This window comes from Haemorhous mexicanus, chromosome Z (genome assembly GCF_027477595.1).
Source record: "Haemorhous mexicanus isolate bHaeMex1 chromosome Z, bHaeMex1.pri, whole genome shotgun sequence".
NCBI classification, from domain to species: Eukaryota; Metazoa; Chordata; class Aves; order Passeriformes; family Fringillidae; genus Haemorhous; species Haemorhous mexicanus.
The window spans coordinates 13,387,895-13,409,700 of NC_082381.1; the positions used below are offsets into that span (position 1 = coordinate 13,387,895).

The following is a 21,806-nucleotide window of genomic DNA, read 5'->3' on the forward strand; positions in this document are numbered from 1 at the left end:
TAGTTCCTGTTAAATAGTATACAATCATGCATGCAATCAAATATGATATTTAATTACAATATAAGAAATGTTGGTGTCAACAGTACTGCTATGAAGAATAAAATATTTTTCCATATTTTTGTTTAACTTAATGCTAGTAGAAAATAGAATAATGATAGAATTTCAGAATTGTGATATCTGAAATATTTTTATATTAAAAAATTCTGCACCTATGGAGATGATTTCTTTATTCCTTTAAACACATTCAGTTGGATGCATGATTGAATTACTAAGTACAGTTTTAATTTTTTTTTTTCTTTTCTCTCAGATATCTCAGAATGTCTTTTTTTTTTTTCTCGTGCAGTGAATTTGCAGAGCAATTTGAACTCCAACTGACTGGAGCTACTGGTGGAGCCGTCCTGGGGCTCCACCTGGTGAGCCAGGTCACCATTGCGAAAAGTGACTCTCCCCAGGGCATAGTCCGATTTCTCAACCAAAGCCAAATTATTCTTCCCAACCCTGATGCAACCACAACGGTGTCCCTGGTGGTGGAAAGAACTGGGCGGTTGGTGGAGGCACAAGTGGGTCTTGCCTGTAAAAGGCTAAAAGTTTTCCAGTGACTATGTCAAAAAGCTCCTTCATTTTGCTTTGAGAGCTTTCTTAGTGAATGATTTCTAATAGTATAATTACAGCTTTTTATTAAAAATGAATTGCATACAGCTGGAGTATAACAGAAAGTGTTGTTATCCTTTTAAAATCCTCTTTCTTCTGCTTCCCTTCTTTTATTATGGTATTGTGTACATTGTTTTGAGCTAGCTCCTAATCCCACAAAAATTATAGTTAACTTCATGTACTACTACTAGTTTAATTTAATTCAGGGAATTGCTTACTATGAGTTTTGCTTACTAGAGTATTTTTTTACTCTATACAGGCAACTTATAAAGTGAAGATATAAATATAAAACATGGTAGGACTTTCATAGTCTTGTCAAATATTTGGAAAATTTGCATTGTAAACCATGAACTCTTCTTGTCCATATATAAAAACTGCCTCAATCTTTGATTTTTTCTAGAAGTCTTTGGAGAAAAGCAGAAAATACTTAACAAAATAATAATTGTAAAGTCCTGAATATAACCTCCTTAAAAGCAATCTAATTTGTGGGAATCACTGGAAACGCTGTGGCTTTTAATCAGGCTGAAGAAATAAGAAGGATTCATAATTTTCTTCATAATCTGGAGGATTAAAAACTTTAATGATAGAAAATATTGGTCATTTTTAGATTTAACTTCACACTTCAAAGGGAAATGGTTTTGATCATGAGTACTGATGTGGGAAGTTTTGCAAAACAAGTCATGAAAGAGAAATAGACACTGGCCTTTGTGATTCTTGCTGTATGCTAAAGAAATCTCAGTTTCTTTTCTATTATTAACATTTGTAATTTAATAAACTGGCATTGTGACTAACACTTTAAAATTCCCATTTATAAATTGACATGTTTACTTTTTCAAAGGCTTCTATATTTTGTCCATAGAATTAATTATGACTATTCTGTATCCTGTATTAATAGCAAAGATTTAAACATAACTAAGTACTCTGTCACTTCTCCCTTGGGATGCTGTTATAATGTATCACCCCTCTAAATCTGAAACTGGTCTCTTCCACAGATTTACTGGGACATTTTGGGACCCAATTCAGAAGAGATTTTGTCTCCTCTGAATAGTGACATTGGTGACCCTGTGAATGGAACATTCTATTTTGAAGAAGGAGAAGGTGGTCTGAGAACAATTAATCTACAAATCTATCCTCATGAAGAAGTTGAAGTTCAGGAAACCTTCATTATTCGACTGAGCCTTATGAAAGGTGAAACAGAAATAGATTCTAAGGCAAACAGCATTATATTAATAGTAAGTTATTATACTTCTCTTTCTTCAGAGATTTCTGTTGATATTGGTATTTATTCATGCAAAGTTTTAAAAATTAATCCCAATGATTACTTAGTCATTTGACTTTTTTGATCTTTGTACTATTTTGATATGTTATGTTCAATTCTGAAAGAAAAAGGGCAGAGAATCTATTAGTAAAAATTGGAATAAAAGCGGTGAGCTGGCTCTCCTATTTGCAGTTTTTTATAGTTTTCTTTGGAGAGAGCATGGATTGAGCATAAATTTCTGTGTCAATATATTTGTCATCTGTTGTGGTTTAAACCCAGCTGGAAATTAAACCCCACTCAACTGCTTCCTTTCCCCTACCCTCTCTTGTGAGAGAGAGACAAAAAAGCAGCATTTCTGAGTCAAGATAAGAAAAATTTACTTGAAAACACCAAAGAGATGAGAAACAAACAGTGACAGCAATAACATTAATGACAAAGGTATACAATAGAGAGGGTGATTTACACACAGAAAGGTGCTCACCGCCAAAGCTCCACTGAGACAAAGACAAAATGTCTTTTTCCCTCGAGCAAGAAAAAAAAAAAACCAGTGCTGAACCAATCATCCACACACACTCATCCTCAAACATGAGACAGTGAAAAACAAGGATGGACAAATTCTCCAGGCTAGACCACGTGGCCTGCTCCAACCATCATGTGTGCGTGGTAGGTAATAGCGATCTGGACGTTCCCACACAGCACCAGGCTCTGACCTCTCAGAAGTTGCAAGTAGGACTTTGTCACTCTTGACATCTCTTCAGAGGAAGGGAGAAAATCTGACTTCTCATAGTACAAGAGAAATGCAGATGTTTTTGAGAGTTATCACAGACAAATCAGCTCCAGGGATACTGCAACTAAGGAAATATTTATAAAGCTGCTGTAAGAAGCCATCAAAAGAATCTCTTCTAGAAATGGTATTTTTATTTTATTAACTGGTCTGAAAGGTGTTGATGGAATTAGCTCTTATTTTCACAGTCCCCTTAAGGAAGTCATGTTACCCCAAATTCCTTTTGCAGCTAATGGTTCATTGTCTCTTTCCCCCGGAGAGCCTCTCAGGAACCCCCGGCCAGGCCCGAGTCGGCAGACACCGGGGGAGCAACCCTGACATGGCCAACTGCGGGGAGACACTTTCTCATGCCCCGAGGGTGCTGAGGGCAGTAGGCTAGTTGCCTTTGCAACAGAGGAGACACTAGAGACATCGGTGGAAGAAAGGGCTGAATCTTAGCAGGGGTTAATCCAAGGTTTTCTTCAGGAGCTCTGGGGTGCTCCTACACCTTAGGGGGCCTCCTGCTGAGATGGTTTGGTTGGCACAGAGGCCAGGGGTCAGCCCCCTGAGACTTGTTTTATACGCCGTCCTAAATGTCTATCCCCCAGTACCCATCCCTTTGGGTCACTTATTGGTTGGTAAAATGTTATCTGCTTTTGGTTTCCCTTTAAATGTAACCTTGGCACATCTCCCAGGAGATACTTCAAAGTATTACAAAGTATAAAAACACACTACAACAGTTCATGGAGATGGATGTGGAAGAGCTCTTTCCCATAGTTCTGAGTTTGCAAACTGATAGTGTTGGAAGAGTTTCTGTATACTAATTCAAAGTGCCTGAGCATTTCCTGCTTTAGAATCAAAATATTCAGATGCAGCATTTGAAATAAAACTCTGTTCTTTTCCTTCTTGGACAGGGGAACTGAAAACTGAAAAAGGGACATTCAAAATTTTCTGTGCTGTTTTTGGAACTAACAGATATGTGCCCCTGTAGCATCTAGCAGTGAAAATATCAATAGTTTGAACAAGAATACAGCTCATACTACATTTCTAGTTTTTTAAATATTTGTTTACCTTTTTACAGATAGAGAAGTTTGGTGATCCAAATGGAATTGTACAATTTGCTCCTGAATCATTAACAGAGAGTAATTTTGCTGAACCCTCAGGAGACGAAGGGCCACAAAATATTACACTGTTTGTCAAACGAATTCAAGGCATTCTGGGGAACATAACGGTACTCTCACTCTTTTCCTAATAGACAATGTAATCTGAAATTTTTTAATCCCTGGTGTTGATGTGTGGAAAAATATCTCATTCTGTGCCTTTCAATTGCTTGTTTCTCAAATTATTATTATTTTTTTTTTAATGTTGCCTTTTAGGCTGAATTTAGGAAGGGGCTTAATCCTAGTACTTGTGGTTTGGAGAGTAAAAGTCAGTCTTCCCTGGTCAGGGGAAGTAAAAGAAAAACAACACTACTGTACTGCTCTCACTTTCTTTCTCTCCCAGTTTGCTTTTGATGGGAGAACTAGAGACAATACTTTCATAGTGAGTTGTCTTTGATATCATTGCACTTTACTTTTTTAGACAGAATCAGACTTCCTCAGACTTTTCTGAACCATCAATGTAAAAACATTGGTTTTTATGTAAAGTTGTTTAGAAGTCAGTGTTTTAACAGGAACTCATTTAATTTAAAATAAATTGATCAATTAATAGATCTGCTGTGTTTAATGAGAGTTTATTCCTTTCTTATATGAGGAATACTGGAAAGAGAAAAAACAGCAAAGGTGTTTTTGTGAGAAAAGAGAAATACTTTTTGAAAAATGTTTATAAATTCCACATAATTTTACATAAATCTTCTGAAACTAGATATAGGAAATATTTATATTCTTAACACTATTAATGAAATAACACACTGTTTTGAAAGATAGTCTGTGCGATAGGATGCTATTCCTATGCATACCCAAAACAATTGTTATTTTACCCATTTAAAAGCAGTCTGTTCCATACCCTGTCTATACTGAATCCTGAATTTGCAAGTTTCTGACTTTGGAGGTAATTTTTCTTTCTTTTATGTTTTGCATTTTCTATACTAATTTCAGGTTTACTGGGAAATATGTAGTGAATCTGACATCACAGGTGACTTTCTTGAGACAGAGGGATCTGTTGTCATTGCTGACCAGCAGAGTACAGCTGAGATAATTATCTACCTGTTACCTGATGATGTTCCAGAACTGGATGAAAGCTATGAGGTACAGCTGATTTCAGTGGAAGGTGGAGCAGATTTAGACCATGAGAAAAGAGTTGCAAAGATCACAGTGTTTGCAAATGATGATCCTTATGGAGTGCTTGCCCTGTACTCTGATCAGCAGTCAGTATTGGTAGAAAAAACCCTTGATCGATATGTTCAGATTAATGTGACTCGGCATGCTGGGGCATTTGGAGAAGTGATGGTTGAGTACCGTGTCATATCCCTTCATGATGAAGCACTAATTGAACCCAAGAATGAGGTGGGATTCCTCACAATAAAGGATGGTGCCAGCTTTGGAGTAAAAAGAGTGCCAATAAGCAACGAGGTGTGTATTACTCTTTTAGCTCCCATGATATTTTGTCGTTTCCATTTGTTTCATCACAATACAAATAAGATAAAAAACTCTCATTAATATCAACTGAGAAGAAACAGAGAGTCTTGGTGTTATGAATTTCCTCTTTATGGAGTAGAACTGGATTTGAAAATCAAATTTTCTGACAGTAATTGCAAAATCATTGTTATGCATGTGTTCAAATATTTTATGTTTCCTTACGTTGTTGTTTTGTGTTACTATGAGTTCAATATCTTATTTTTATATGAATGCAAATATTTTGTTAAGTTTCTTTGGATTGTAAATAGTGATCTGTCATTTTTGACCAATGAAGAAAAAGATAAATGTACCTGCAGTCTTCTGTGTTTCCTTGTTGTCATTTTTATCACAGTCTTACATCTATTCCTACATGCTCTTACAACCATCTTAAATATTTTTAATCCTAACGATTAAAATCAAACCAAGGCCCAGTGTGTCAAACACAACTTTTTAAAATGGCATTAGTTGCTTTACAAACTCATATTCCAGCAAACTGCTGGCAGATTACTTTCACAATATTGATGGCTTAACTGTAATTCTTTGAGAAACATAATCAATGAAACACTTGTCTTGAAAATGCTGGTTTGTATGTAAGCAAATAAGAATCTGCAGGTTGCTTTGTTAACACTTTTGGATAATATTATTAGTGGAATTATATTTCTACCTTTTTAATTAAATTCTCTTTCTCAAAGGCATTTATTTTATTGGGCTTGAATTTTACTCTGGAACTTACTAATGTAAGCCTGGTTAGAGGAAGTGCCAAGGATGTGCCTAAAATATTAGGAATAGCAAAGTCTGCTGTGCTGCTTATTCCTGAGGAAGCTGCCAATTCACAGGTCAGTAGCCTGGTTGTGATGTCATGTTCCTATCACAGAAGAAAGGTACACTTCACTGCCAAAGATACCTGTTATAAGAACTCAGTGAAGTTTTCATTGTAATCAATATGATGGAAGAGATCACTCTGTTATTACTTGCACTGTATGTTACTCTTTCCTCTGTAAAAAATTCTTATAGAAAAATTCCATTTTTTATGTCAGGCAAAGGCATGATGAGATTTTAACTCTTAAATTTTATTGAAGTTTTTATTTAATGATTTTTATTATCTTTAAGTATTGTTGTAGTTTTTAATTTACAATTAAATGTACAACAATTAAAACTTAAGTCAAATAGTCTTTCTGAATATACTGTTTACAGAAAGACTGTTGTATACCATATGCTACCATATATCCATTTATCATTGGTTTTAGAGTATGCAAATTATGATCACTCCTATTTGCTGCTCAGAGAAAAAGAAAAGTAGATCACAGTAGCAAGAATAATTTTGTGTACAGTGTCATGAGGTAACAACTTACTTTTCACTGGATACATAATTAATAATTTATTTTAGACTTAATTATGTATATATATCTATATATGTAGATAGAGACTAGTACAGTTATTACCTGTGAACACTGAGGGCAGGCTTGATTTAATTTTCTTCTAAACAAGAGACAAAGATTGTATTCACTGTTTTCAGTATGAAATGTCACTCATAGTTGCTCCTTTTCCCTGCAATCTCACTGCCAGAAATCTAAAATTTGCAAGTATTATTAAAGAGCTCATATATTTATATGTCCATAGATACATGCACATATATTTATCTAGATACATGCATCCTTATTGTAAGATGCCCATTTTACAAAAGGTACTATGCTTTCATGTATGTTATTGTCCATTTTTATTCCATTTTCTGATAAAATCCACTATGTTTCCACAGGTTGGCTTTGAATCTGTGATATTACGACTTACAAACATTGTAGCAGGGACAGGCCATGCTGTCATAACCAGAAGAGGAGTTTATGGCTCTGTTACAGTTAGCTGGATTTCAGGATGCCCACCAGACCTAGTCAGTGACTCTGTTAAACTAGGCAATATTACTCCTCCATTTGGTGAGTAATTGCTGCAGCAAGTTATGTACAGCTACAAGGACAACAGCTATGACAGCTGCCTAAGTGATGATACCACCTTTTAGTTGTTTGTACCTCTGCATGTTTCCATTATTAATGAAGAGTCATTAGAATGAAGTAATGTGATCCAATTTCTATCTGTAAGGGACATATTTACTTTATGAGAAAAAAACAACTTTTCTTCATAGACATAATGCTATCTCCCTGAAGGACAGTTTTCTATAGGAAAGACCCTTATCATGAAGATTTCTTCACCTCAGTGGAATGGAATTATGACTAAAGTTCCTATGTCAGTGTATTTCCAGGTAAAAATAGAATTCCTGTTTAGTGATTTTGACTGTCTCAATCATTCTTCTTTCAGGTACTGTTATATTTTCCTCTGGGGAGGAAAGTAAAGTGATTTCATTTCAGGCTACTCCAAGCCTAAATAAATCTGAGACATTTGCCATCACTTTAACAGCAGTGCACAGCAATGTGAAGGGTGGGGCTCGCCTGAGGTAAAGATATTATTTACACTTTTGAGTTGCACTGATGCTGTAAGAATTATGACATGTATAGAGGCATATACCTCATACAAATCCCTATTAAATTATAGGTAGCTAGCAAATTGATAATTTGATAGCTTTTTTGATAATTTCTATGTCTTGTCTCACATGGAAACAAATGTCAGTACTGCAGATCTGATCTGTCTGAAACTGAGGCTTTTCTTCAATTCCAGTCTGTTTCCTGGCATTGGGATCTGAGGTACCTAGAATGTGTCTAGAATGATGGAGACAGTTAGGAAAGACAGCTAGGTTGAAGAACCAAGATCAACAGTTTTAACCAGGAAGCTGAAGAATAAAATAAACTATCAATTTTCTGTGTCCCTAAATATCTATATTTAGAAGATCTTTGATGACAACCATTATTTAAAAGAAATCAAATCAAATAAGAAATGCTCTAAAAATGACTAATTTATATTAAACCCCCTCTTTATTCTGAAAAATTAAAACATTACATTCAATGTAGTTTTTTGTCTCACTTAAATTGTTATCTGTTCTTCAAACTATTTTCAGTCTTCCTCATTGAAGATGGAAATGTATAAAAAATGGGCATGGAGTGACACTGTAGGGAGAAAAGTATTGGCTTCACCATGTTAAAATTGAACTGGCAAATCTGAAAGAAATTAAGGAGTGAATCAGATGCCTAAATTCCTCAAATGGGCCCTTTCTCCTAGGTTTCTCCATACTATGGACTCGAATTCTATTTATTGTGCAAGTCAAATATCTTGAGTGTATGAGAATAACATTTCCTAGAAAACTTAAGACTGCATCTCATAAGATGTAAAGCTCACAATTACTTTGAAGGTTTTTTGGCTTCCTAAGTGGTGGAAGAGTCTCATTTGTTAGCCAAATCTACTCACTGTAATTTTGCTATTTGGTAGCCTCTGGAATTGAATGATGGTTAAGTTCTAGAGAGAAGGGGATGACACAAGATTCAGCAGAGTCAGTCTAATATTTTGTAATAAGAAGGGAATATATGTAATATGAACAAAGTAAAGTTTAAATTGGTATTGATAACAAGACTCAGATCTGAAAAAAAAGTACTTTGGGTAATATTGTAAAGAGACAGTACTTCAAAGCCTAACTGTATATTTTAAAATAACTTCCTCTCCTTCTCTAGCTTCCTGGCTAAAACTGTAGATCTGCTAGCATCTGTCTACTTCACAGCTTTTCCTTGGTACAGGAGGTTTGTTCAGTGTTTAAAACTGGTATTGCTTGTAGTGGCTATATTATATATCCCTATATTATGTTCACAGTAGGAAGGAAAGTAAATGCTTTGCCTCTCCATTTTGTCAGGAAGACAAAATTTTATGTATCATTTACTCAGTATCCTGTCCTGACTTAGGATGCATTAAGCATGTGGAGGGCTGCTCAAATTTTACAAAAGCATTTTTTAGGGAACCTCTTTACATCTTGCTTTGTATGATTTCTATTTCTTCACTCTACTGTTACACATTTTTTAATCTGCTTTCTTACAGCCATCATTGATTGCTCACTGAAAATTATTACGCTTGATTGTTCTGCTTTTTATTATTTGTATTTCCCTCTCAATGTGATATTGTTTTGGTTTCAGATCAGGATTTACGACAGCTAAAATTGAGCCAATGGGGATCTTCCAGTTTGATCTTAACTCAAGATCAGTTTCAGTTGAAGAAGATGTCCAGGTAGTCAGACTACATGTCCAAAGATTGTTTGGTTTTCAAAGTAATCTTACTAAACTGACATATCAGACCATTCCAGGAAGTGCCAAACCACTAGAAGACTTTATACCCATCTACAATGGAGAGCTTCTGTTTTTACATTTTCAGACAAATGCGGTGATAGATATATCAATAATTGATGACACTGTGTCTGAAATACAAGAATTTTTTTTTGTAAATTTGACTTCTGTGGAAATTCTGGATGTTCAACCTGCAAACCTTGACTGGAGTCCCCGTTTGAATCCAGCTTTCAGTGTTGCAACAGTGAATATCCTGGCTAATGATATTCATCATGGAATACTAAGTTTGGGGCCAGAGTTTATTTATGTTGAAGAAGATACAAATGACAGTATCTCCAACACAGCAGTGCTTCAGATCAGAAGGACCAAGGGATTTACTGGTGATATTAAAATTACTGTTAAAACCTTTGGGGGAGTGAGTGCGCAGAGTGGAATAGATTTGTATCCTTTTGGAAATGTTTATGGAAAATCAAACTTCACATGGGCAATGGAAGGAGAAGATTTTGAAGAACAGACAATCTCTCTGACTTTGCTGGATGGAGAAACTGAAAGCCAGGTGTCCATAAAAATTTTTGATGATGATGAACCTGAAGGACAGGAATCATTTTATGTTTTCCTCTCAAATCCTGAAAATGGAGCTCAGATTGTGGAAGGAAAAGATGAACATGGATTCACTGCTTTTGCAATAGTAATTATTGCAGGTAATATTATTTCCCCCAGGAAATGAGTAAATATATTTGAATTAAATAACAGTAAATAACTATATGTTCTCATAGCAATTTTTGTGTAAAATTGGAATCCTATATGATAATAAGCAGGGTATTGTATTCCTAAATCTAATGTTTTCCAGATGAGAGGAAGCCTCTAATGCACAAAGCCCCCTTAGCATCCTTTAGCAGCGTATCTCAAAATACATCTATAGGTGCTGCTTATCTCTGTTCTTGTCCTTTATGAAGAGAGAACACTGAGTGAAACAGGTGTGTGGTGGGTTGGAGACAGAGATGACCACACACCCGACATTCATGTGGCAACAAAGAGCGTTTATTGGTTCAACCCCTCTTTATAAAGGGGGTATTACTGGATAGCTCATTAGTCTGATCTTTTAACATGGCCCAGCTCCCGGACAAGTGAGATGTCTGCAGCTGAGGATGGAACGTAATTTGTTGAGGTTCCTGTCTGTCAAACCAGGGGCCAGCTTATGGAACCGGTTAGTTTCTTATTTATATCTGTATTAATTGCCCAGTACAAGCCAGCTTGTACTGTGGCATACTGTGACATCTCCTCTTTACTTTTTTTATTAAAAATTGGAACCTACTCTATGTCACCCATCCACAAGGGCCCTTTGCTAACTGGGTGACAGAAGGTAGGATGGGGTTAATTTGCACGAGGCCATGTCTCACTGGAGCTGCAGCATTCATGTCTAGGAGCTCTTAGGCTAGACTACTAATATTCTTTCAGGCAAACATGTCCCAGGCTATTTTCTTAGAAGTTACAACTTATTTCTAAAAACAAGAAACTATTTAACTGGTAAACCATTTAATCCTTAGAACTGTTAGAGAAAAACCCAACTACTAGAAAAACAATCTGTAAACAGAAAAAACAGTTTGTAAACAGGAAAAAAATATTTGTAAACAAATGAAGTCCTTATATGAACTGTCACTTCAAGAGTCCCAGATTTCCGTGAGGTAGGTGATCAAATGTTCTGGTTACATGGCTCTGTGATGTCTGTTGAGAGGTCATCAGGAGGATGCTGCCTGTGATTCCAAGCAGGACATAGTACAGGCTGGATTCATCTGGCAGGTATCCAATATTTGCCATTGTCTGTTGAAATGCTCTCATATCTCTGGCCCTAGGTAATAAGATCTCAAGGATCCCCCATGTATTGGTAAGGAGGTCTCTCACCATTTCCTAGGGTTTGAGCAGATAAACATCACAGGATGATGGTAGTGGTAAGAAGTAATTTAAGGTAACTAGGTTTTTGGTCTTTTCTAATACTGATATGTGTTTGATTGAAAGACATGAAAACATGATAGCACCCAGGAATTAAGAGGGGTATACATTCACACCAACCTTTTTCCCCTTTTCTTTAATAACTAAAAGAGGAACAAAACATGGACTTTTGAACAACATTAATAAGGTGAGACTTACAACTGTGTATATGTTTTTCTATTACCTAGGGTTTGCTATTGCTAAGGGGCTTCTTTTTCACAATGTGGACTTAAAAGAACCTCTTCCAGATGAGGCTTCCTCGTTTATCTCAAACAAAAAAAGTTTAGCTTTTGCAAAGTTTGCACAGAATCATCTATGATGTTTTTACGTCACCAGACAGGTTCAGGGCTTGATCAGGGCCAACAACTTGGTTGGGAAAGGTTTTCCCTAATTATATTTTAGAAAACAAGCCTGTATTAGTATCCACTGCAAAAATTCTTTAACGTGAACAACTTATTAATTATTAAAGAAATATAGGCATTTTAATTTTTGTCAGTTATTATGGTAACTGTGCGAACAATATACTTTTCTTCCTTTTGTTAGAAGTTTGAAATTTGTTATTGACTTCAATATGTGACTTTTAGCTTTTAAAATGATGACAGGTAGCAAATTTTCAGTTAGAAAACTTTGCAACTGAAATTTGTTTATGACATTATTAAGTCAGTATTTTTGTGTTTGCTTTAATAGATCTAGAATGTTAGAATGAACAAATTCTTTGAGTTTTTCAGGTTGATCTAGTTCATATGCTGCTTGTATTGTGTATATAGTTAATATTAGTAAATTTTGTATTATAAATTCTAGGATATATTTAATCAACAGTAGTACATATTTGAAACATAGACATAATACCTTCCTAGTAACTGTAACAGAATTGGCTAACAAAGACCTATTAATTTTGGTTTCAGCACATATAAACAATAATAACAAATATTGTACTACAAATTCTAGGACGTATTTAGCAAACAGCTCTTCCTATTTGTAACCTTTGCGTGACATCTTTATTGCAACTGCAATAGAATTGGTTAACATAGTTACGTTATATGAGTCAGTTTCAACCTTAGCACACGTAAATGTTGCAATTCTCCCTCTTGAGGAAGGGACTATTAAACTAGCCTGATCTTCTCCTTCATTTAGTATCAGTTTGTAAGTCTGTACAGTATGAGAACCTTAGTAAAGTTAAAGCAGTAGCAGGTGGGGTAGCTGTGGGGCTCTGCGGAGTTATGTCGGGTAGGTATGCCCTTTGTTGGTATTGCTTTGGCTGGGGCTGCTAAGTTCCTTTGTTTGCTGCTTCACTGCCCACACACAGGGAGCTGCTGAATTCCCGCCGGGCTTGGTGAGCGAGCGGCCCGCTCTAACCCGCCAAGTGATGGCTGTGCCCTGTGGCCAGCTCCATTTTTTTGGGCAGGCTTGACTGCTATTGTTATCATGGAACCACACCCCTGCATGCCTTTTCCCGCTGCCTTTTGCTCGGCAGCCCTCCCGCAGGGCCTTTTCCCATCCTCTGGGAAACTTACAGTTGACGGTGAGAGATGTAGAAAAGCTTGGAGAGGCTGCAGCGGCGGCAAGATGAGGCAGGGCTGCCGGCAACAAAGCAGCTGCACTGTTCTCATGGTATTCTGCAGGGGGGCGATGGCTTTGGCTTTCTCTGCTCTTATCCTTTGTGTCCCTTGCTGGCATATATTCAAGGCAGGCTGTAACTCCAGCAAGGTAGTGCGGCGACTTCCAGGTACGACGTCTGCAGCACTGCCTGGTGATGTAATTCCCCGGCCTGCCCATGGAGGCAGGGTGAGGGGTCAGAGCCACGGCTATGCTCCACGGAGGTTGGGCTGGGGGCAGGGCCCCGACCCCCCCATGTCACTTTGGAGCTGGGCCACTCGGTCTCAGGAGGAGGCGGCCCTGGCGCACGTGTGGGAATGGGGGTGCCAACATGGCGGCACCGGGCGGAGCTGGAGCGGACACTACGTGGTCTGGCCCTGTGGAAAGGGGCGGCATTGTGTGTCCCCCCAAGACAGTGGCATGGTCCATCCCGGCACAGAGCTCGGTGCAGGCAGTGGGAGGGTGTCTCTGGGGAGCACATGACACTGCGGGGTGGTCCCGGGGTCCTCAGCCGTAATGATGCCGTGGCTCGACCCGGGAACAGTTGTGTGGGGATCTGGCGCCGCACAAAAGGTCTGCGGTGCGGCCACAGGGCTGCTCAGCCCGGCACAACAGTTCTCTGTTGGCATGGAGCATCCCAGCACCGCCAGAGCTGCACAGCTCGCCGGGGCCGTGGCAGACCCATACTCCATGTGGCTCGATTGTGTAATCTGATTCGCCACCTCCCTGGGCATTCTCGACAGCTGTGTCACGGGCAGTCCTTGGATTCTCACCATTTTCCAGGATTCCCCCACTCCCCAAGGCAGGGCCACTCACCACAGTTGCTTCGCAGTGGCCGGTTGCGGTTCCAGTGCAGCAGGGCGCGTTCGCAGAGCCTGGGGCCGTCGGAGGCCGGCGCGGCAGGGCACAGAGAAGCGGCCGCGCTGTCGCCCAGCGCAGCTTGGCGATGCGGCATCTCCTTGCCACCTTGCCTTGTGGGGGAACACCCCACCGGCAGCGTGTCCCAGTGTGGGGTGGCCCCGTGGCTCTGCGCAAGGGCAGAACACCCGGTCAGCGTATTGTCCCTGTCTGGGGCAGCTTTTCAGCTCCCCTTGGCGGTTTCATGGTGGTCTGCGTCCGCTTTGCCCGTCCTCCTTCCCCACTCATTATTCAATTGTTTTAATAAGTCCATGATAGTCCTTCATGGCCTTTTAACATCCACGGCTGTGTCATCACCAAAGGACGCTGCTGCAAGTATTTTTTGTCTAGCCTGCTCCCAATTTGATGAGTCTAATGAGGTCCCTTCAGACACATCCAGTTCATGGCTTTTGAACCATGTAAGCAGGGCTAGTGGAGCCCGCTTGTCATTATTAATCCCTCTTTTTTAAGAAAGAAAGCCTATACCTTTAGAATGGTGTCTTCTGGTGCAGAAGTCCAGGCCCTCTGGACTACTCTCAATGGTGATTCCAATCCACAAAGGGGTTTGAAACTGGGATCTTGTAGCAATTTTCTGTTGAGCGTGGTAATTCCACTGCTATACTGCTGTCTCTCCAGCTTTCTCCAGCTGTCATGCCATTTGGATTACTAGCCTTTACTGGCTTTCTCTGGCTATTACACCATTTGGATTAGTGGTCTTTACCAGCTTTCTCCAGCTATTATGCTGTTCAATCTCGTCTGCTTCTTGCACAGAAAATGCCTGAATTGCATCATGTCATGGGCTCCACATGTAATGTGTGTGGCGGGTCAGAGACAGAGAGGACAGCACACCTGATGTTTATGTGGCAACAGAGAGTGTTTATTGCTTCAACTGCTCTTTATAACGGGGGTTTGACTGGATAGCTCAATAGTCTGATCTTTTAACATGGCCCAGCTCCTGGACAAGTGAGATGTCTGCAGCTTAGGATGGAATGTAATTGGTTGAGGTTCCTGTCTGTCAACCCAGGGGCCAGCTTATGGAACCAGCTGGGTTTCTTATTTTTATCCAAATTAATTGCCCAGTACAAGCCAGCTTGTACATACCATGACAGCTGAGCATAACTGGTTTTTTAAAGATGGAGTAGCATTTCAGGCTCATTTGGTTTTTTGCCATTTTCTTTGTTCCTGGGATGTGAGATTCCCATCTCAGCAGATCCATGACTTCCAAGTTCAAAGAGTAAGTGGGATACTTTATGGTACAGACCTGTGACTATGAAAAGAGTCACCAAGTAACTTATGGTATGAAAATGCAAGTGTCCAAGAAGAACCTGTTATAGAACTGCTGGGCTTCCATTTTTTGTTCAGTATTGTACAAATGGTTTCTCACACTCTAGTGCTGCATTCAGACCAAAATATTTTCTGTAACTGTAAATACTGACCACTTCTTGACAGTTTATGGCACAAAAAGATCACTGCCTTTTTTTGCTTGGTTTGTTTCTAAAGACCGGATGATTTGTATTTTGACACTTCAGGTACTTTGCTTTCTCAGGATCCAGAATATTTTAAGCTTCTTTTACTTTTTCTTTTACCTGTTTTGTTTTGTTTTTTTTTTCCTTTTCCTAACTTAGTCTGTGAAACATCCTTTTCCTAACTTAGTCAGTGAAACATGATGTTGAAAAAGAAAATGTCATGGGACATTTGAATACAGGAAGACATAGTTCCCACTGATACCATAAGATTACCTAAAAGAGGAGAGACATAAAAATTTATTGACCCATTATTTAAGTAATGCATTATGGCAGCAGTGCTTGATGGGAGACAGTGAGTATAAGTTGAAATGAGATTTCATTTGAGCCTGGGCATTTTTTTGAGAGAGAGAGCCAGTGGCACAGGTTGCCTGGGGAGGTTGCATGGGCTCTCTCCTTCCCTGGAATTTTTTCAAGCCCCAAACCTCTGAGACATATGGTCTAGTTTCAGAGATAATTAAGCTTTGAGAAGGGTGTTGGACTAGAGACTTAAAGGGCCCTTTTAACCTGAATTACATTGGCATTCTGTCAGATTTATTTAATATACTTAGTATTTTTAATTTAAGTCTTTATCTTTTACAATGGGATGGAGTTTGTACAAAGTAGAATAAACAGTTTCTGTTTTCATTCTTTACTACAATGCAGTTCATATCTGCAGTGTAGGCATCTTCTGCTTCTGGGGATGGAGGACAGGAATTAGCATACTCAGTCACCAAGGAAGAGTTTTTCTTTCAGTCCCTGTGCTACTGTGAGAAAGTGATGTCAGAACTCCAGTTTCCCCTAGCTTTTAAACAATGTCCCTGAACTTAGGGTGTTGCTTTCCATGGCCTCAGGTTGATCCTGGCTGTGGCCGGCTCGCTGGCTTGCCCAGGCCACTGGACCCCCACTTTTAACTGCAGAAATATGTGTATAGACACATGTAATTTGTATTGAATAGCACAGCTTGTATTGAATATCACAGAAGTGTATTAATATGCTCTAGAATTATTCCTACAGTATAAAGTCACTTAAGTTGGAACATGAGACAACATATTAGGGAGAAGGGTTAAATATTTGTTCATGCGCATAATCAAACACATGATTTCTGTTCATGTTATTATATATATTGACTTTTAGTAAGTACTGGGGTGGAAGTAGATTGCCTTTTCATTTCTAGAGTAAAGCCATCACTACCTGCTAGGAGAAATCCTTTAGAAGCAAGATTTGATCAGCACTGTGAAGACATTAGTTTCCCCTCATTAACATTGGGAGTTATTATCTTCCACTGCTGTTTTTCTGAAGTTACTTGCATTCCCCTCAGAAAAATGTGGTGTTTTGCAGCTCACTTGTTCCACATCTAGAATAAAGATGCAAGAGAAAAGCTGATGTAATAATCTTTGAAAATTAATGGGTTCAACCACATCGTGGATAGGATGAATAAGAAAGCTTAAGTTACATCACTGGAAGCCCATCTTTACACATTACCTATTTTAAATGTTGAGGCCCATTTCTGTTCTGACAGAATGTTTAAAGATTTATGATAAACATAGCTGGAGTGAGTATCTCATAAGGGCTTACAAGCAAGGCTTATAAGCAAGGCTTTTGAGATTGTTCTGGAGATTACTGTAACACTTATTTTCTTGAAGTCAAGGGACACAGAATTCAGTCAGTTTGTTGAATGGTGCTGAAATGCAAGCTTGCATGCAAAAACGGTGCCAGGACTCTCATAAGGAATTTACTTCCAAAACCAATTGTTATTAGTCTAGTGATTAAAATAAAATTTAGAGATTCTAAATTCTAAATATTTACTAGTACTTTTTCCAGTACCTGAAATAGTACTTTACAGCATGCTTTTGATACCTGATTGTTTCGAGTTTTAACAGTTGTGCCTATTAAAAGTATAATTTACTCTCAGCTTAACTTTCTGACTTTTTACTTTCATGGACTTTTTCTTACACAGGAAGCGATCTCCAGAATGGCATTTTGGGATTCATTCCAGAAGTACAAAGTGGCCTGATACTTGATGAAGACTCAGAAAACAGAGAGGTGTTGCTGACTGTCGCACGGCAACCAAACAGGTGCAGGCAACACTGGATTCCAGTGCTCTTCCTACACTCTGTAATATGTGGTCTTGAATCAGAGGAGCTACTGTTAGTGGAAGAGGTTTCATCACAGAGTTTTATAATAAAATTTTCCCTTTCAGCTCCTTTAATAGCTTCACAGATTTTGGCAATGGGGCATTTAAGTTGTGAATATAATTAGGTCTGTCATTTAATTGGTGTAAAGCAAAAACAGGAAAAAACTCAAATGCTTACCATTTTATACTGTAAGTCAGCGAATGTGAAGGTTTTGCTAAAGGTAAAGTATTTGCACTGCTAAAGGTGTAACTCCAATTCTCACCTCTCTGTATAATGTACGGATACTACACGGAGCAATTAAGAAGTTATGTGTCAGTATGCTTATATATATATATATATATATATATAACATTTATGTGTACTTTAAATGAATATGCTAAAGTATGCTAAGTTCCTTATACTTACAGGAAAGACCAAGTCTACCTGGCTTTCCAGGCCAGTGACTATAGTATTAATGAAAGTACTTGGGCACATCCCTGCTTTCCAAGTGTCTCTTATTCAGATAATTGCTTGTTATCTGAAACAAAAATTAAGAAGAATCTGGGTTCCCCTAATTGCTTTATTTTCTTCTTCTGTTACTTTTTTATAATCTAAATAGAGGCAGAAGTTTAAATAAAAAGAGCTATTTTTTTCATTGTAAAGCAGTTGATTCCATAATGATAAGTTTTGAATACTAACATAAAATGTATGTTATATCTGTGGTTTATGTGTTCTAAATCTGTTGTGCTCTCCTTCAGTACATGCATACTCTTCTCTTTTGCTTCTAGGGCTTTTGAAGATGTGACGATCTTCTGGCGTGTGACCTTTAATAAAACAGCTGTTGTCCTTCTGAAGGATGGCGTGAACTTGGAGGATGAACTTGTATCTGTGCTGGGAGCCACGACCTGTGTGGCAGGTCAAACAATGTGCAACATCTCTATTGAAATAAAACCTGATCATGTAAGTAATTATTATTCTTTATGTACAGCACTGAATTGCAATTTGTCAAGATGAAAAAAACCCCTCTGATCCAGAGGAACTAATATTTAGTTTGAAGACAGTAATTTGCTATCTGCTCGACTTCTCTGGAACATGTTTATTTATAGTCTTCTACTGACTCCATTGTGACTAGTAAAAATTTGGGAAGGAGATAAGTATTTATTTTGAAGAGTAAAAAGTACAGTTCTTAGGTTTTTAAATCACAGTAAGGAAAAAGAATGGAGTTGTTTCAATGAAATATTCGATCATATACTCTCATCCTTCACACAGTAAGATTTTAATCTACCAAAGCATTTCTTAAAGTGGTTGATGGAAAACATTCTCTAAGTAATATCTCATTGCACAAAAAAACCTTTGAGTCTAACTTTTGTGTAACTTTATATTCCTAAATCTAGCACAGTGATCTCTGAAAAAGCGTAAAAACTGTGTAAGAATCTCTGAGTGTCTAAAAATCTGTCTCTGTTCACATCTGCCTTTTGAATAGTGAAGTTCAATTTAGGAGCCATCATCCACTAAATTACATTTGTCTAAGTCTAACAGCCTTGTGAGACTCACCAGGCACTCTAAAATACAGACATTATTGTATTAACACAAAACACAGTATTCAGTCATTTTTATTGAAAAGAGAAGTAAAAATCATTTTAGTGTGAATACCTAGGGGTTAGAGTAAGCCCTTAAGAAAGGAAGGATTAATGTTTGCCATTATTTTAAAGTTGGAGAGTTTTAAATTTTTCGAAGGAATTATCCTAGCACCCAGGTGTAAGAGCCATAATGAGGGATGTGGGACTCCAGGCGACTCTTCATAATGCAGTTTATTCCATCCAATATGTTACAGCAGTCCAGGGTTGTGGGTGACAGAGCCTGTGCCTACAGCTGTCAGCTCCAGCTGCACACAAGCCTGAGGACCCTTTAGTTTGGATTACAATGCATTATATACTTTTCGTTGCTGAGCATCTTAGCACAGAAGAACCAATCTATACCCTAATTTTTACCTGTAGCCTATCATAACTACTATAATTACCAAATTCATGATAGTATTCTCCAATCACTAAAAATTAGTATATTACAGTTTAAACTAGAAGTTGTTTTTCAGTTTTCTTGCAGGGGAAAATTCTGAGACCTTTTTTCTGCTTGCAACATTGGCAGACTAGTTTGCCTGTGCTATCTGTCTGCTTGGTATAAACATTTTCTTGTTTGAGGTGGGTTTATCCTTTGCTCTAAGCCATAAAAACCCCTTCTAACTATCATACCCTTTGCCTTCTTAGTTATCCAGTAAGACTGGCTCAGCAATTCTTTTCTTCAATATCAAAAATTGCTTTCATTTCTATTCTTCTTCAGATACTACATTCAAAAATCTTTCTGCCAAGCATACATATCTATGAGACTTTCTTGTCAAGAAAGTGGCAAAGCTAGTGGCAAAGCTGAGGTCTGGGCAGCGGAAAATCACTAGATGGGAAGATTTCCATGTTTTCTTCTGACTCAGTTCTCGAAAATATTGCAACATGCTATATGTGGGAAATAAAGATTTCCTATTTAGGAGATAGGATGCATTCCCTTAGTTCACTAAGAGAGCCATTTTCCTTCTCCATTTTCAGATGCTATCTTTACATCACAGAGACAATGAATAGGTGTATAGGTCACAGGCTGCCCTGCTGAGTAAACTGAGATTATGAACCTCTTTAGACCAAAGAAGTGATATCAGTATTTAATGACAGCAATGCACAAGCTGCAGAGACATGCAGTTGTGCCACATGAAGCACAAGCCTGTGCCATTCCAGCAAGTGCTAGTGGAAGGTTAAAGCTCCCCATTCATTCCAGTGTAATTGTGCCTGTCATTAGTCAAGAACATTTCATTTAGAGAACTACTTAACAATTTAATTGAAAACATATATTATTTTTCCCTCCAAATATTTTCTAATTCTTTTTATGGTTCTTCCTTCATAAGTTAGCTTGTAAGTCAGTAGTGAATGTATTAAAAAATGATAAAGTAACAAATACATTACATAAGTACCTTACATTTTGTAGGATACATTCCAGCTTTCATAAGTTTTACTTCCTCAGCAATAGCTGAGTTTATTAGCTAAAAATCCTAGAATTAAAGCAGGATTTCAAAGAATTCAGAGTTGAAACACAAAGCTTTGTTATGTAGTGGGTTGGCTCTGGCTAGGTGCCAGGCACCCACCAAAGCCTCTCTGTCACTCCCTTCTGCAGCTGGGCAGGGGAGAGAAAATATAGTAATGTGTTAATGAGTTGAGACAAGGACCAGGAGGGATCACTCACCAAACACCATCATAGGCAAAACAGGCTTAAATTAGAGATATTAAATGAATTTTTTGCTAACAAAACCAGAGCAGGATAATCAGAAGTAAATTGAGTCCTTAAAACACCTTCCTCATGAAGTTGCAAATAGAGGTTATGTTCATTTCATCACTTGTTGTTCCTGCTGCTGCTCAGGAAGAGGAGTCTTTCCCCTGCTCCGCCATGGGGTTGCTCTAATGGGAAGCTTCTCCAACGTGAGTCCATACTGCAGACAGCAGTTCTCCATAAACTGCTGCAGCGTGGTCATCCTTCCATTGGTGCAGTCTTTCAAGGGCAGGCTGCTCCAGTGTGGATCCCCCACAAAGCCACAAATCCTACCAGGAAGCTTGCTCCAGTGTGGGCTCCTTTCTCCATGAGTCTGCAGATCCCTGCCAGGAATCTGCTCAAGTGAGGGCCACCCATGGGGTCATAACCTCCTCTTGGGCATTCCCCTTCTCCAGTATTGGGCTCCTCCATGAGCTACAGGTGGATCTCTGCATGCTTATGGACATCCATGGGCTAGAGAGGCCCAGCTGCTTCACTATGGACTGCAGAGGAATCCCACCTGAAGAACTTTCTCCCCCTCCTTCTCCACAGACCTTGGTGTCCGCAGAGTTGTTCCTCTTACATGTTGTCACCCCACTCTACTCTGGCAGCAATTATATCTGCATAAGAACAGATTTCTTACTTCTTAAATATGTTGTCATAGGGGTGTTCTGGTTGGCTCAGCTATAACCAGTGACAGACCCATCTTGGAGCTGTCTGGCATTGGTTCTGCCTGACAGAACTTCTGGCAGCTGGGGAGAACTTCTGGCAACTTCTTACAGAAGCCACCCCTGTAGTTCCACCACTACCAAAACCTGGCTATACAAATTAAATTTAAAAAATTGTAAAAAAAAAAAAAAAAGGCTTC

The 21,806-nt window shown here is 38.5% G+C and overlaps 1 protein-coding gene across 1 annotated transcript in view; it reads left to right on the plus strand.

Annotated features, from left to right (window-relative positions):
• Window positions 1-21,806, plus strand: part of ADGRV1 (adhesion G protein-coupled receptor V1) — a 358,311-nt gene that overhangs the window by 97,977 nt on the left and 238,528 nt on the right. The window contains exons 69-78 of the mRNA XM_059836928.1: window positions 344-560; window positions 1,644-1,883; window positions 3,754-3,903; window positions 4,769-5,242; window positions 5,980-6,123; window positions 7,044-7,215; window positions 7,595-7,730; window positions 9,349-10,196; window positions 17,440-17,557; window positions 18,385-18,556. Coding sequence (XP_059692911.1) covers window positions 344-560; window positions 1,644-1,883; window positions 3,754-3,903; window positions 4,769-5,242; window positions 5,980-6,123; window positions 7,044-7,215; window positions 7,595-7,730; window positions 9,349-10,196; window positions 17,440-17,557; window positions 18,385-18,556 — 2,671 coding nt within the window. The remainder of the gene's footprint in view (window positions 1-343; window positions 561-1,643; window positions 1,884-3,753; window positions 3,904-4,768; window positions 5,243-5,979; window positions 6,124-7,043; window positions 7,216-7,594; window positions 7,731-9,348; window positions 10,197-17,439; window positions 17,558-18,384; window positions 18,557-21,806) is intronic.